We start from the raw sequence: 15599 nt of genomic DNA on the forward strand, positions 1-15599 counted from the left end.
ACTGGTCAAGGCTCTGTTTGTGTTTGCTTGGGTGTAGAGTGAGTTTCGGATACACTGTATATCCTATGTTTCATCCCCACATTGTTTGCCACAGATATTGATAATGACTTTTGATTTTTTTGTTGTTTCTATTGCTGCTAGACTAAACAATTTCCTCGCTAGTAAACATCAACTTTGTCAGACTTTGGTGTTCACTGTTTTAAGAACCGCTTTGTTTGAGTGTTTGCTGATTGCTAGTTTCACTTCCCAAGTCAGAGGAGGAGAAGGACAGCATTGCTCTTTTGTTGTCTGAGTATTTCTTTCTGTCAAATTCCCAAATGCCCACAAGTCTTGTTGTCTGGGCGTTCTGTCTCTTTTTTTATTGGTAAAAGTCTGGAGGATTTATTAAAACAAGAAGTGATTGAAATGAACTACAGAAGTCTTCTCCTCTCCTCCTTTTCTTCTGATCCATAAAATGCATGTCAGAGTTACAGAAAAGGTCAACTAACAAATGTGCTAAACTGGGGGTTTTGACCTCAGAGTAACCAAGGGCTCCCACAATGCAACTGCTCTGAGGAATTAATCATCACCTTCTGACCTCGTGCGCTGACCCTCTAAACCCTGGAGAAAACCTAAAGGTGTTATGGATGATAGTAGAGACTGAGAGAAAGGAGGAGGAGAGTGAGAAAAAAAAGTCTTAGAATATGAGCTGCTTCCTCTCACATGGAGCGTCTATGGGGCCTTTATGAGTTGACAATTAATAGTCTCTGTAGGTTTCCTGAATGGGGAATTGAGACGAATTGTCTCTCGGCTATTCAGCTGCGTTCAAGCGTGCCGGCAGACATAAAGAAAAAAGAAAGAAGCGGTGGCTGTGATGGCAAATTACCCATAAGGCTGTTTTTGAAACATTTCCTTTTTGTTTTGCAGACACAGGCCCTATGGGAAGATCCCCATGCACTCACATACACTTACACACCACCTAGTGAATTGACCATTTCAAGAGCCAGAAATCTGCCAAAACAGAGCCACTTTAAAATAGTGATCTTTCAACAGCTCTTCTTATTGCATCAGTTTAGCCATGGGACTGGTGAGCGAACACAGATCATATTGAGGCTGACATTTGTTTGTTGCTGCTTGACATCTGAAGGCAGAAATTATATTCACTCATTTCAGTAGTCACAGAACGGCATGCTATACGTTAGTCGCTTTTGCTTTAAAGACAGGGAGTCATTGATGTTACAGCCGGACCGTAAATCATGAAGAGAGTGCCTCAAATTATGTGGAATTCTAAAGGAATGGGAGGCGAGGCTCTCACTCCATGGAGAAAGTTTCGGATTGCATTCGTAAAATGCAAAGGATGAAGTTGGGAATTTCAATGAACGGTGAGAGATAATGAAATGAGCAGGCAACATAGGAAGGCCACTGTTTTTTCATCCACTAATGATGTCTCAGAGCCCTAGAATTTGTTTTTAGCCACAGGATTTCTTCCCATGCAATTTTGTCTTGGAGGCTGAAGTGCATACCAATGGCTTGTTAATTAAGATGGATGGTTCTTCTAAAAGGCCCATCTTCATGATAATAAAAGAGAATTTACCATGTGAAGCCTTATAACACGTCCTTGTAGTGTGGAAGTGCATATGGAGGTATGTGTGCGGTATGATGGTGGAGGAGGGGTGGTTTTACCATCACACATGTATGAATGAGCCTGTCATAGCCTACCGTGTGACTGGTGCACAGTTTGCGTTTTCATCCATTTGTATCTGTGTGTGAGAAAGAGTAAAGAGAGGCAGAGCGATCACAAGGCCCTCCAGTCTGTTTCCATGAATGGCCTCAGCAGGGGGAAACTGTCCCTCATTGTCAAGTTATTTGGCAGAAGTCTTTTTTTACGCCACCTCATGTTAAATTCATCAACATTTCTCTGTCATTTCTTTTTTCTTTTGCCCCTCAGAATGTCTTCAGATCATGTTTTCTTGCCAAGCTGGTTCCTGCTGAGTCCTAAATGACCGCTGCAGATGTATAATGCTCCAAAAAGGGCAAAAGATTTTCTGACGATGAAGCAAAAGAAGAGATGGTCATTCTTGGATTAGGAATAACCAGGCAGAATTATGTGGTGTGACGCAGTATTTTTAAGAGCTTGATTAGGCCACTGAATATATATATATATATGTATATATATATACACATATAAAACTTCATTAGTCATTGGCCACTAGGGGTAGACACAATTGCCAAAACCCCAGCTGACACAGTGCAACATATATGGAGTCCACGTGATGATTGTAAGTTCAATATTTACTCTCCTGTTAAATCTTGTTTGGTCTACTGCAACATCTGATAAAAAATATCTGATTCTTAAGCTTGCTAACACGTTAACTGTTTGATTTTACTCCCCATGGAGCAGATAACTTTAACTGTCTGCCGTTTGAACGTGGGCAGATAGCATAACGTGGGTTTATCAGAACTGTTTGCGAAAAACAGCTGCCTGCTACAGTTGATGTGCGGTGAGGATAGAAACAGTAAATGTACAAACTATTCCTGGAAACCAACAGCCAGGTGTAGTGACTTCACAGTGGGGTTGCCCGGCCAAAAGCAGTAAGTGGATAGATAAATTGTTTTCATATTTCAGTTTGTGTTTCCAGTTTTCATTCTAAACTAAACAAACTGCTTTCCTGCTCTCACACTATACTTAACAGACATGAGAGAGGTATCTATCTTATCTAACTCTCTGCAAGAATGTGAACAAGCATATTTTCCAAATGTCAAACTATGCCTTTAAGTGCATTGAGAATTCTGATCTTTGCAGTACTAGATAGTAAATTGCCACACAATTGTGGCATCACAAGAGTTGATTTTTTATGTGAACAGAAATATAACATCATCAAAATGCAACAAAATGCATTTGTGAAATATAAACTTCTGTCCATTGTTCTAACTTCAGCTACTATGTTATTTTTAGTCCAATCAGCAGGAGCTTTGGGTGTTAGTCCGGAGCACAGGTCAGCCACAAGTTCAACTACTGCATAACCCCCCCCCCACACACACACACACACACACACACACCCTCCGCCATTCACGCACACACCCTACCCACCCCCACATTGTTGCTCCTCCCAGCGTTAATGTTTGCTGGGGTCTTTCACATAAACAGGGTCTGGAGGGGGTGCCTGGTGCTTTTTGCACAACAATCCAAGACCTGTTTTGGATTAAAGCTGGTTTCTACACCACCCCTCATACACACACACACATACACACACACACACACACACACACACACAAGCACACACAACCATACACATGTACTTACATTCCTGACTTGCTGTCCTCCACTCCTCCACTCATGTTTGTTTAAATCATGTAAACAGCAGTTAAGTATCTTTTTTTTCCAATTCTCACCTCAGCCTTTTTTTTCACTTAGAGCTCTGCTAACCAGTTCAAGTCAGTTCAACTTTAGCTCAAAAGTTAAATTTAAAACTGATTTTTATGACATGGATGGAAATTGCCATTCTTTAGTGACTTGCAGAGCGTTCCTGCTTAATGTTGATGTGCTAATATACTGAATGCGGAAATCCTCGAAATTTGTTTGTGTTTTTCCTGACTAGCTAGAACGAAAAGGCGACAGATTTAAAAACTCTAACCCTGTCACCAACAAACAAGAGGATGGAGAAAAGTCTGGGAATGTTTCCTTTGATGCTATGTGAACAGCCAAATCCTTGATGGAAACCAGATCTAATCAATTCATTATCAAATCAATCCCAAACATCATTACAGTACTATTAGTAACTATTTAATATGGATTTCTAGGTTAAAATCTTCATAGATGGGACTTGTTAATAATTAGGTCAAATTCAGACAGGTATCCTTCGCTTATGTATTTTATTCCCTCAGCTCATGTAAATCTCATGCTTTTATCACTGGTTCACAGCAATAAACTATGAAATGGATGTCATAATAAGCTTTAAAGCCTTTCACAGCCCTTCCAGAAGTCTTGGACACCAACGTTGGCTTTAGAGAAAGATGACTGATATCTACTGTATATCAGTTAGATATCAGTAGTAATGACTTAATCTGTTAAAACCCCACTGATGCCATTACATACTGTACCATTTGGAACAATCTCCTTGTCTTATATACATTTAGGATTAATCCAGACAAATCAAATCACATATGAACAATAACAATAATAATAGTTTTTTGGACATCAGCAGTGTTTAAAGAAGTATTCAAATCTCTTATTTAAGTAGCTATACCGTATTGGATGTATTAAGATCTATTATACTCCTGTTCCTTTCAGTCCACTCAATTATTGATTTATTAACCTGTATGCTATATTTTTAATGTTGTAACTTGTCCAGGTGGCGCTGACTCTGACTACTCACACTGTATTCCTGGAGAGTTTAAACTGTAGCAATGTGTTTTATTGCAGCTGTCGGATGAAAGCTAAAGCTTGGATCTCCAATTTTGGGGATTTTCCTTCTCTTCATATCAGTTGAAGGATAACATGCTCCTCTACAGGCTGGAAAACTTTCTCTTTCCTCTTATCCTTTGTAAAAATGACTCGCCATCAAGTTCAACACATAGCAGCTCTTGAAAAGTTCATAGTTATCAAATATGCTTATCTTGTGTTGAATTTAAAATGTTTTTTCAGCCAAGCAAGTTGTAGCTACAGACATCAGAAGGAGAAAAATAATATAAAGTTACAATATTTCGTTCTGAAATATATAGAAGAACAGGGAATAGTGAGACGTCTCCAAACTGGTAATACTCGTGTAGTATTTAATGATATAATACTTGAGTAATTGCACTTTATTACTTTCCATATTAGATGTTGTTTATTTCAGCTTGAATGTGTAGGGTTAGTAAAATCAGACAATCTTTGTGTTTTTGTTCTATTTTGAAGGTTTTATGAGCAATTACAAAGTGCTATGTTTCTCAGGTTTCTCTCCTTTCCATGGTCTGCATGGTTTGAGTGCCGTAATTGGAGGTAATTGTGGAGAGAGCAGAGTGATAAGGCCGTAGACTCACGCATAGTCAGTGGCACCAACATGGATACCGATAGGCAGCTGACTCCAGATATGGTCTCCTTCCACTTTTTAAGAATTCCTTAAAAAAGACATACAACTGATAAAAAGGAAATAAATTTCTTTCCTTACCTCTTCAAAGCATACTTTTCACAAATAGGCTAATTATTTTGTTTTTTACCTTTCATCTCACAAGAAGGAGAAAATGCTTGTTTTGATGTTCTCTAACCTCTTAATCCAGGGATACAGAATGCGCTGCATTTAATAGGCTATGGTAATTTCGATGATGGCTTTGAATTGTGCTCCAGCTTCAAGGAGAGCTAAATCTTGTCTCGCTTCCATTAGCTCTGCTCTGATCTTGCACAAGGTCTAATTAAACAGGCCCAGGTAGGAATAATAGGCAAAGAATTATGGCTGTTTACAGTGAAGAAGAACCCCAGTTTTCACTGTTCATGGCGGGATACGAGACCATTAAAAATGGCAATCCATCACGATTTGTTTCCACTCTCTTGTGTGCAGAGATGTAGACAAGCCCAGATCCTCTGTGAAACAATACACGGTCCAGATGACCTGGCGGGTTATTCATGCTGTTGGATTATATATCCCACCAGAAATGCTCAGAGGGAACCTCGTTTGGCAAGGTTTTGCAGGGGGCTTGAAGAGGCCTGCTGTAGGCAAACAATCTTTTAACAGTTGGTGAAGTGGTCCTCCGAGAGGACAGTGATCCCCTTTATTAAAACCACTTGTCCGACATTGTCTCCCCTCTCTCTCCCCATGTTAGTTACATAAGGCCAAGGTGCTTTGTGGTCGTTTACAGGCTCTCCAATTTTATTTTATTTTGTTTTGTCTGTCTCTTTCTCTTACTCACTCTTGTTCTTTTTTTTCTTTCCATGGGACTGCAGAAGGTTTTGGGGGGACTTGAGGGGGATATGATCGTATCCTGACTTCTCTCATGCACAGTGCGTTGAGGTTTGGCTGACGTCCAGCTTTGTCTGCTTTTCCCGGGCACATTCCCATCTCCGGCATGCTCAAATTCCTGTCTTTTGCACTTTGCAGAGCCTGATGACTGCGGTTGGAAGATGAATTACTCTGCAGGCATTTGTTTGACAGATCAAGCCAGTTGCGATTGTACACGTGTTAAAGAAGGCGTACGGAAGAGATCAGTTTGACCTTGTCTTAATTATTTTGTTGTGTTTCCTTTTGTTGTTAAAAGATAGAGCTAAGATGGCACTTCTACCAGCGTCCTTGACCCACATAACCCCTTCTTAAGCTCCCCATAAATCTGGAGCCAAGAGTCTGTGATCAGTTCTGTCCAAACAGTTGAAACAACCACAAGGAGAGGTAGAGAAGGAAGTGGAGACGAAGTGAAATAATGATGGTCTTTGTCTGCATAGTTGCAGGAAATGAATTATGTTGGATGTGGCATTTTATTCTCTTACATTTCTCTTACATAGCAGGACATTCATCGTATGAGCATGCATAAGGTTTTCAGATTAAGCAAGGTAAACACAGACATGGGCTCGGACTTGTTGAGAGGATGACAGATTTCTCAGTACAACACAGTGGCTCTTAAATAGAGCAGGGACTTTGTGAAAAGTATGATTTTCCAATCAAGGCAGGTAGAAAAGTTTAATGCTTTGTAAAAGCAGTTGTGGGAATTAGTTAGGATGTCCTTACTGACCTGCATGGGTGTGGTTCTTCGAAGGTTTTGGAGTCAGTGGTTGGAAGGGATGTAACCTTTCCATCTGAATATGAGAAGGCTAAGTGATGACTCGTGCTCCTTTTGAGAAGCCCAGCATTTGGAGCCTTTGTATTTTTCTGCTTCTGTTGGAATACTCTGCTAACCAACCCAAGCTGTACCAGCCTTGAAGTCTCATTGCACTGTCGTCACATTACACAAGGGCTGGGTGAGGCATTAGACCAATGTAACTTTAGATAACCATCGTATCATTGTAAACAAAGTGTATTATACCTCAGACTGGATTAGTTTTGGTTATTTATTATATATATCTGCACATTTCAAAGGCTTTTAGTGTTGACTCTCTTTTATGGTATTGCAAAAATTCCTTTATGCCATTTAGCTGTTTATACTGTGCCAAAGCGTGAGTAATTTCTTTTTAACAACAGATGATTCTAGCTCTGGCTCTGTAATGAAGTGTTATATTTGGAATTGCTTTGTGTTCCCAGTTTTTTGTCCGTAAAAAATGGATGATGCAAAGTGGAATCATTTAATCTCAGAGGCCAGGTATAATGAGAGCTGGAAGTCAGTGCTTCCCCTAACCCTTGACCCCAACTCGTCAACAGCATCTAATCAGACATTCAATCATTTTGAAATGATTATTTCCTGCAGGAGGCACACCCTGCTCCAGTTTTTACGATCAGATGAGCTCAACATTTACAGGCCAACTGTTGCATCAGTTGCACTCAGGGGTTACATTTTTTAGCAAGGTCTACTTTGGAAGAAATGTTTGTGCTAATGATGTGAATTTTAACCTTTTAACTCAGAGGTTCATGGTGTTCAATGGAGCAAGCATGCGCTTTAGTACTCAGCTGTAATGCAAACCATTCCTCACTTAATTAATCAGACCCTCTACCGGTTATTAAAAATAACTGAGTCGGTAACCGACAAAATATGTGTGCAGCCTCCATAGGATTGTGTTCAAATAATAGATCTCTTGCTCCTGCAGTGACTTTTCCCCTTGTCTGTCTGTCTGGAGAGGACTTGGCAGAACTGCAAGTATGAGAGATTTTAAGTGGGAAACATATGAAAACATGTGCTACTTCCACTTTTTAGTTGTGGGGAAAATGGCAACGGTTGTTTGCTCTCAGCAACTCAGGTGATTTACCTTTATCAGCTGTAACCTGAACAGTTTCTTCTCACTTTGAGAATTATTTGGTATTTTCTGTTGCTCTTGAGGTAAATGTCTGTACTTTGATGTCTGCTGTCTGTATGGCTTCCACATGTCTTTTAAAATATGGCTAAATGTGGTGTCAGTATTACAAAATGTGAATGAATGATGCAGCAACACTTTTAAAGGTTAGGTCACTCAAATGACAAAAAGACATACAGTATTTTCTCATATTGCGTGCCAATGCCTTTGAAACTTCTGTGTCCACCACAATACAGTGGAGGTTAATATAATGTGCTCCTCATAGCATTAAAAAAGAATAAATGTTCTGGTTACTCTGGATAATCCACAGACATCCCCTTAACAGTTTTCATACAAACTATTTCTTTGGTTGAAAGAAGTTCCAATGAGGTCTGTGAATTATTCAAAATAACCAGGACATTTTCAGTGGGAAGACCAAAGTTTCCCCATGCTTTGAGTGCAACAAAAATGAAAATCCATTTTACCCATTTTTATTTGGGTCACAGCAGAAATTTTTACATATTTCAAAACCTTGGCATATAAAAGCTAAAATATCTGCTTGGCTAGATACTACTAGAGTTTGGCGGAAACATATATCCTTTTGTAATAGGGGTGAACTGATGCTTTAAATTTAAACTATATGAGTGATAAAGGAAACTTAAGCTCAGACCTCTAAATTTTCCCACCCATCACTCCTGCGTATATCAAATAAGCTCAGGGAAACAATTAATTTATCACTGCGGAGTACGAGCTCCAGTCTCAACCTCATGGACAAATACCTTCCATCACTTAAGGTCTCATAATCGACAGCTCTCAGGAACCACTTGACGCGTGAATCATTCATACTGCCCCATAAATAATAAAACCCTGGCAGACAGTTAGCAGCACCTGCAACTTGAAACAGTAGTTCATGAAACACAATCTTTTACCTTGTAAACTAATGTGTTTCACCTGCCTCTGCCAGGGCGTCTGGGTCCGCTGCAGACAGGTAGAGGGAACAAATCCTCTCTTCCTGCTTCTCTCAACCTTCCTCTTCCTGACGTTGCTTCCTCTTTCTCCAATGAATTTTTCACCAAAGCTCTTTGATATGTTCCTGTCTCGTGGGAGCCAGGGCAATGCAAACTGGAAGCGTGAGGCGTAATTATTTCTCAAAACTGCACTTCTACCCTAATTAGTTCACTCCTCAGAAGTGGGCCTTGCATTATTTACACATCAAGGGGACACACAGGGCGGGAGATAAATATTCATTGTTTGTTGACTTTGCCCCGGTCCCTCAGCGCAAGTTGAGTCGAGAGCCGCTGTCATTGTGCCTTGTTTATGCAACTTCTGCATCACTGGTGCCCAGGACATAATCTGTCTTTTTCTTCTGTAATTATCTCTGCTCATGCAGATACACAGACACCAACTCAGAGTCAGTTTAATAAGTGGACAACATCCTCATCCGGGCACAAGCAAATCAGATGAATACGTGTTCAGTAATGAGATTTGTTGTAATTGTGACCTTGCATAGACTTGCCCTGTTGTGGTAGGTGTCATAGCAGTAAACAGCAAGAAGCATATTTTATTCAGCCAGACTCTGACACCATTTCATGCCTCCCTCAAGCTTTTTGTTCTGGGTCGTCTTAATGAACTAAGCTTTCTCAAAAAGTAGTTTGTGGCAGCTGTTATGAAGAGTTTCCTGCTACATGGGTTGCAATTAAGATTTATGGGACATGTGAAGTCTGCTTTTCCTGTCAAAAGCCAGGTATGAATAGGCTTCTGTATCTGACCCCCCACCTCGTTGGTCGTACGGCCTTGAGGTCCATTGTCTGCTCTGTAAATGCCCACTGGGAAACTCTTGTTGCCTTAAAAAGCTGCACCCATTGTAGACTTTTGACAACTGGTCTTTTCCCATTTCCTATTTCATCTCACTAATGCGTAGCTTCATCTGTGTGTGTTTCAGGGGGTTGTGAAAGAGAGGTGGGGGCATCTTGTGATGCCTGGCACAAGAATTACCATAATCACTGTCAACATTAATGGAGATCCTATCACTGGAGAATTTAAACACGGCTTTTCCATATTTATAGAGGCAATAAACAGAGAATGTGCAGCAAAATGTCTGTTATGATTCAAAAGCGAGTCGTGTTTACTGGCTTTGAAATGCATATTTGGGTTAGTGGATGAGGTGGAGGGGATCGCAGTTTAAGTTGTGGGATATGAGTGGAAATGTAATATCGCCACACTAGACACAGAACATCTGAAACCATAAATGTCTCACTCTCACTGTCTCCAGGGTTTCCACTTTCCCTCAGACATTTGCATATCCGCGCTCGTGTGACTGCTTTTCTGTCCTGCTATAGGTGATCGGATGTGGTGGTAGGTTGGTTTGATTCTCAGGGGTACTGTAGCAGTAAATGCATTTTGACGTACAGACTAATGCTCTTTTATTTCTATTTATTCTAGTTTGCTTGTAGGCAATTGTTTTTTATTTGTGTGTCATGTCAAACATATGTGAGTTTGGTTGGGCGATAAGGTCTGGCACACAGCGTTCCAGTTCATCCCAAACCTGCTGGATGGAGTTAAGGCTCTGTGCAGACCAGGCAAGCTCTTTCACATCAAACTGGAAAAGTCTCTTCTTTATAGACCTGGCTTTGTGCACGGGGGCATTGTCATGTTGAAACAGGAAAGGGCATTCCCTTTGCCACAAGGTTGGAAGCATACTATTGTCTAAAATATTGTGTGCTTAAGGATTAAGATTTCCCATATTGGCCTATCCAAAACCATGAAAAATAAAAGCACAAAAGATGTGTAAAAATCCGTCCAAATACTTTTGGCCATGTAGTGTATTAACCGCTAGCTAGGATTGTGACAGAGGGTTCTGCAAGCGTGGTGGGAGAACTGTTGGAGGTCCTTAAGTTGGTTCACGGGTAGGTCTTTTGTAAAATGAGGAAAAGTTAAATGTCACTTTGGTTCTTGAAATCACATAATTTATATAAACAATTGATCTAATCATAGGTTTCACTCTTACCACTGCTGTGTATGTATAAAATTTAGATTATCAGAGAAAATCTCACTACATGGGACAAAGTTAGTCCAACATGGGGGGTCTGTGGTCTACAATAATGTGTGTTTATTTTGGTTTTTAGGACATGAAAGTGAAAATCCCTTTGCTGCAGTTAGTTTGCTCTCCTGTTACACTCACTGTATGTCTCTATGGAAAAGAACCCCAAGTCAATTTGTATATTGTACAGTTGTAAAACATCTCCAGTGAGCTCCAGTGACATATGAGGTCTACCAAAGACCCACAATGCAGTTTTTTAGATAAGTGGCAAATAGTTCTTTTGTTGCTACTACTACTATCCTACTACTAATCTAATCTAATTTTTTCTTCAGCTTTCTTGTCCATTTGAGCTAGTTTTACAAACACTTACATCTTTACATCTCACTTTTATATTCAGTATTCATATTTCAATGTTCAAGAAAGAGATGACAGTGAATACTCTGCAGGCCAGTTATCTTTTGGTTTGTCTTTTGTTACTTTTTAATATTATGATTACATTTAGCTACTGCTTTATTTATGTGGTTTAACCCATTCAATTACTAAGGCTGGAGTCACAAAATAAAATTTTCAATTACATGAAACAGGAATAACTGAGTGAATTAGCTTTAGCTAAGTCTATCTCTTTAGCAAGCTCTAAGAAACTGCAGTTTGATTTTACCTCGCTTTCATAGTTTAAAAAAGTTTAGTTTAAATTTTATGGGCTGTTTTCCCAAAACTATATTTTTAAAGGTTACAGTTAAATACATGTCAAAAGAATCTGGTATTAATTCAATACTTACTCTACTACTAGTCAATATACTGCACTTCATCACTTCACAGCTTTCCTCTTTAGGCTCTCTAGAGTCAGAGAATTATAACTTTTCTCTGCTTGTGCAGCTTCTTCATCATCTGAAATCCAAGATAGACATGTTTTTTTCTTTGCAGCGATCTTAGCAGCTGTAGCAGGCAGATTTTGGCAGCCCTTTAACGGAAACCGTGGTGTTTATTCTTCCTCTGCAGGTGGAGATCACACTGCAGGACGTCAATGACAACCCGCCTGTTTTCCCTAATGATATTCTTGATGTGACCATTGAGGAGAACGTTGGAGATGGCTTCAAGATAATGCAGTTAACAGCCACGGATGCAGACGAGGTAATGGCTCCCCAAGTTTCTATTCTGTCTGACAGTGTTTTTGTACTTTTCTGTGCCCGTTTTCCACTCCACTGCTTTCAGAATAGATATCCTGGGAGTGATTTGAATTAAAAATATACTCTACATTTTTGTTCCTACAGTTAGAAACCACTATAGATTCAAATGAGTTTTTGAGGCCAATACAGCTGTCAATATTGAGATGGAGTTAAGTAAACATTTAGTATTTTTATGTTGGACCATTTTCATGCCAAAACAATTGCAGAGATTCAGGGCAGAAAAGCAATTTAAACAACTTTAAGACCATGGTAAGAAACTGTCTGGCCATGGGGAAACTTGACAAACATGTAACATTTGGCACTGAAACACATGTTATATGATATATAATAAAATGGCAAACTGGCCTTACTCAGCAGCAAAGTGACATGTGGACTGATATTAAACAGCAAAACATAAATCAGTATGTTAATTATGTGCTTATGAGCAATAGAGGGAACAAAATATAAGATTTAGAAGTTGTCCGTTGTGGGTATTCATACTCTTAGAGGTTATGGTTATTAGTTACATGTGGTGTCAAACACATAGCAGTAGAGTAAAAGTAAATTGATAGTTGAATTATTTGATTAGTCAGTGACAACACCTTTGGGTTTTTTGTTATTGATCAGTCAAAACATGCAAATTAAAGAATTGTGAAGGACATTAAAAATGAAAGAAAAAAAAATTAAAAATAACCAAAATAGCATTGCATTATGTCAACTTTAGAATACAGCGCAATTAGTTTAACACATTAACTTTAGTCAACACACCTGACAACACACAGTGACACAAAATGGCCGAGACAGATGCTCCCTTCACACTTTAATTAACCTTCAATTGACACACAATAACACATAGACCACCACTTTGAATCAAACTGTCTTCGTACATATTTCTTCCCTAGACAAATGCTTACACACATCCTTTACTCCTCATGTCCTTTACTCTCTCGTGTGTTGACATTATTTAAGATGTGTTGGGGCCACTGGTGTCACAGCGCCTAGAGGAGAGCGGCCAGCGATAGATTTTTTGGCCTACCGCTCTGACAGTCTCTCTGTGGTCCCCATAGTTCACATTACATCACAGGCATCACTCTCAATTAGTTAAATTCTCCATCTTTAGCTGCTTTAGGCAGGATATGGACATTAAATCCTGCATTAAGCGAAACGCAGGCCCTGCCGGCATCTCCAAAGTCTGCGGTCCTTCACCCAAGCCAAAGGACACAGTTGAAGTGAATGGAAAAAGTCAGGCCATAGAGGGAAGAGAGATTAGAAAGAGAGAATATGGACTCAAATTGAATGTTAACTTATGAGGCCACACATCTTTTATTGCACAGCTGTTTCCTCACCCCCTTCTCTTCTCTCCGAATGTAAGAAAAGTCGTACAAAGTCTCACTTCTGGCCATTTTTCTTTTATCGGAATACTATATTGACTGTAAATCTCAGAATTACCCAGAGGCAGGTCAATCTTTTCAGTGGGGGATTTTAAGGACATTATTTGATTGTTTTCTTCTTTCAGCGCCAAAGTAGTCACAGCTTTGATCTTGAAAGGTTGAGCATATGGTATTAAAATCTGTGCAGTTGGTCACTTTTTCCGTATATCTAAATTTAAGAGGAGCATCAGCCTGAACTGTGGTCCATGAGATGAAACTTAAGGCTTTTAGTCATTTGGAGAAAATTAAGCTGCCATTTTGACATGCACATATATGCATATAAGTCACATTTTGCTTCCTGACAGGGATTTAAATGAAAAAGAAAACATGGAGACACTTAGAGAGAATGTAGAGAAGCCTTTTTAGGAATTACAGATTCGAGAGATGTTTACTGCAAACTTCAGTGCTGCCATGAATAGGTTGCTAAATAGAAGCCTGTACTTCATTCCAGCTCTCACTCAGAGCCAGATATGAGGCCAGCCAAGTCTTTGCCCACATCCTTACGAAGGAAACTTAAGTTGCGCTGACACTGAGCGTACGGAACGCATTTGGAGCCCTTGTTGAGAAAGCCATATGTGTGAGCCAGTGCAGAGTAGCCAAGAGTGCAAGCTGTTGGCCAGCTGACGCGCTGAATTCAGACATCATAATGATCCCATCCAATTTAACGATGTTACATGTGGGATTCATGTGTGAGCGTATTAAAATGCTGTTTCTATGCATCCGTTTTTTGCTACGCCTATTTCTACTACAAAAAGACGGAAGAGGTTGCATTAGGGTTGAAAGAAAATCGATCTAAAACTTTGCTCTTTTGTCCAACGCAGGCTGGACCTCTGAAAATGTTTCTCACCTCATTTGAAAGAAATACGCTGCCTTTTGTGCTTTTGAAAAGGCTATGAATGTTTTATTAGAATGCTGATCTTATGTGGAAAATATGTCACAGGTAAAAACCTCTCTTAATGAAGAAAAGTGCAACAATAGGTGTTTAAAGAGAGGCCCTGAAAGTTAACTGTAGCCTCAAAATGAACGGTAATATGTTCCAGAGGCCTACACACCCACTGCAAGTATATTTCTAGACAGTGTTTGCATTTGTTAATGCATTTAAAACTGATTTACAAAACTGCAGCTGTGCCGTCTCTACTTTCAAAGGCTTTATCTTTAAGCACTCAGTGACAACACGTTGCTTGTTTTTCATGAGTCTGTGTTATGATTGGCTTGCTTGCTCTGTACTGTTGCATACAGGAAGCCTGCTATCCCCGCCGGCGCTGTCTGCTTCGCACCTCTCACTTCTCATAGGAACTGTGTGCTCCCAAAAATCACTCATCTGCTAAATGAGTTTCCTTCTGCTCTAGTCTGGTACGGGTTTGCTCCCTGGAACGCCACTGTTTAATTGGTCAGCCCCCCCCCCCACCATCCCACGGTGTCTTTGGAGAGATGTAAAGTAGTCAAACTCCCGAGTGAAGGTCAAGAGGGCAGCCTGTGTGTGAGTGTATGACTGTGTGTTTGTGTGTAAGATCTTAATTACTCATGTTAGTTTAGTAAGGAGAGAGAGATGGGACTAGTCAGAGAAATTAGTGCATTTAAAATGGGAGTGAAGGTATTTTTATGTGTGTAAATGCTTGCCCAGGTTCACAAGTCATATGTGTGTGTGTTTGGATTGTGGCCTAGATGGACCCCCTGCTCAGCCGTTCCCACCTCCCTTGCTCTGCCTTTGAACCCTATCAGAAAATTAATTGGCAAACTGCGGGTGTTGGGTTCCGGACTGCAGCCCAGGTGGCTGATGGGATTGCCAGATCTGGAACCACTGATTGATGACAGCAGGGTCCTTAGATGAGCAGAGCCTCACGCCGTCTTCCTTGCCTCTGTCGTTTTTTACTGGGCTTGGATCTCTGACCAGTTTTCTGGTAATGCAATGAGAGACTGGGTCAAGACGACAGAGGTTTTATCCGTCATAAAAACAGGCCATGGGGAAAGAGATAAGAACAAGTCATGAACTTGGCCTTACGAAATTGACTCCATCTAAAGCTTTTGGCGAACAACTGCCGTGTCCAGACTTGTTGGTTGGTTTTTGTGACACACAGAACTTATTCTTAGTCTGT

General features: G+C 40.1%; 1 protein-coding gene across 1 annotated transcript in view; it reads left to right on the forward strand.

Annotated features, from left to right (window-relative positions):
* Positions 1–15599, forward strand: part of LOC119888689 (protocadherin Fat 4) — a 102644-nt gene that overhangs the window by 42076 nt on the left and 44969 nt on the right. The window contains 1 exon segment of the mRNA XM_038699386.1: positions 11907–12038. Coding sequence (XP_038555314.1) covers positions 11907–12038 — 132 coding nt within the window.

Source organism: Micropterus salmoides, unplaced genomic scaffold (genome assembly GCF_014851395.1).
Source record: "Micropterus salmoides isolate LMB-PRFRI ecotype aquatic unplaced genomic scaffold, ASM1485139v1 Ms_hic_scaffold_5, whole genome shotgun sequence".
In the NCBI taxonomy this organism is placed as follows: domain Eukaryota; kingdom Metazoa; phylum Chordata; class Actinopteri; order Centrarchiformes; family Centrarchidae; genus Micropterus; species Micropterus salmoides.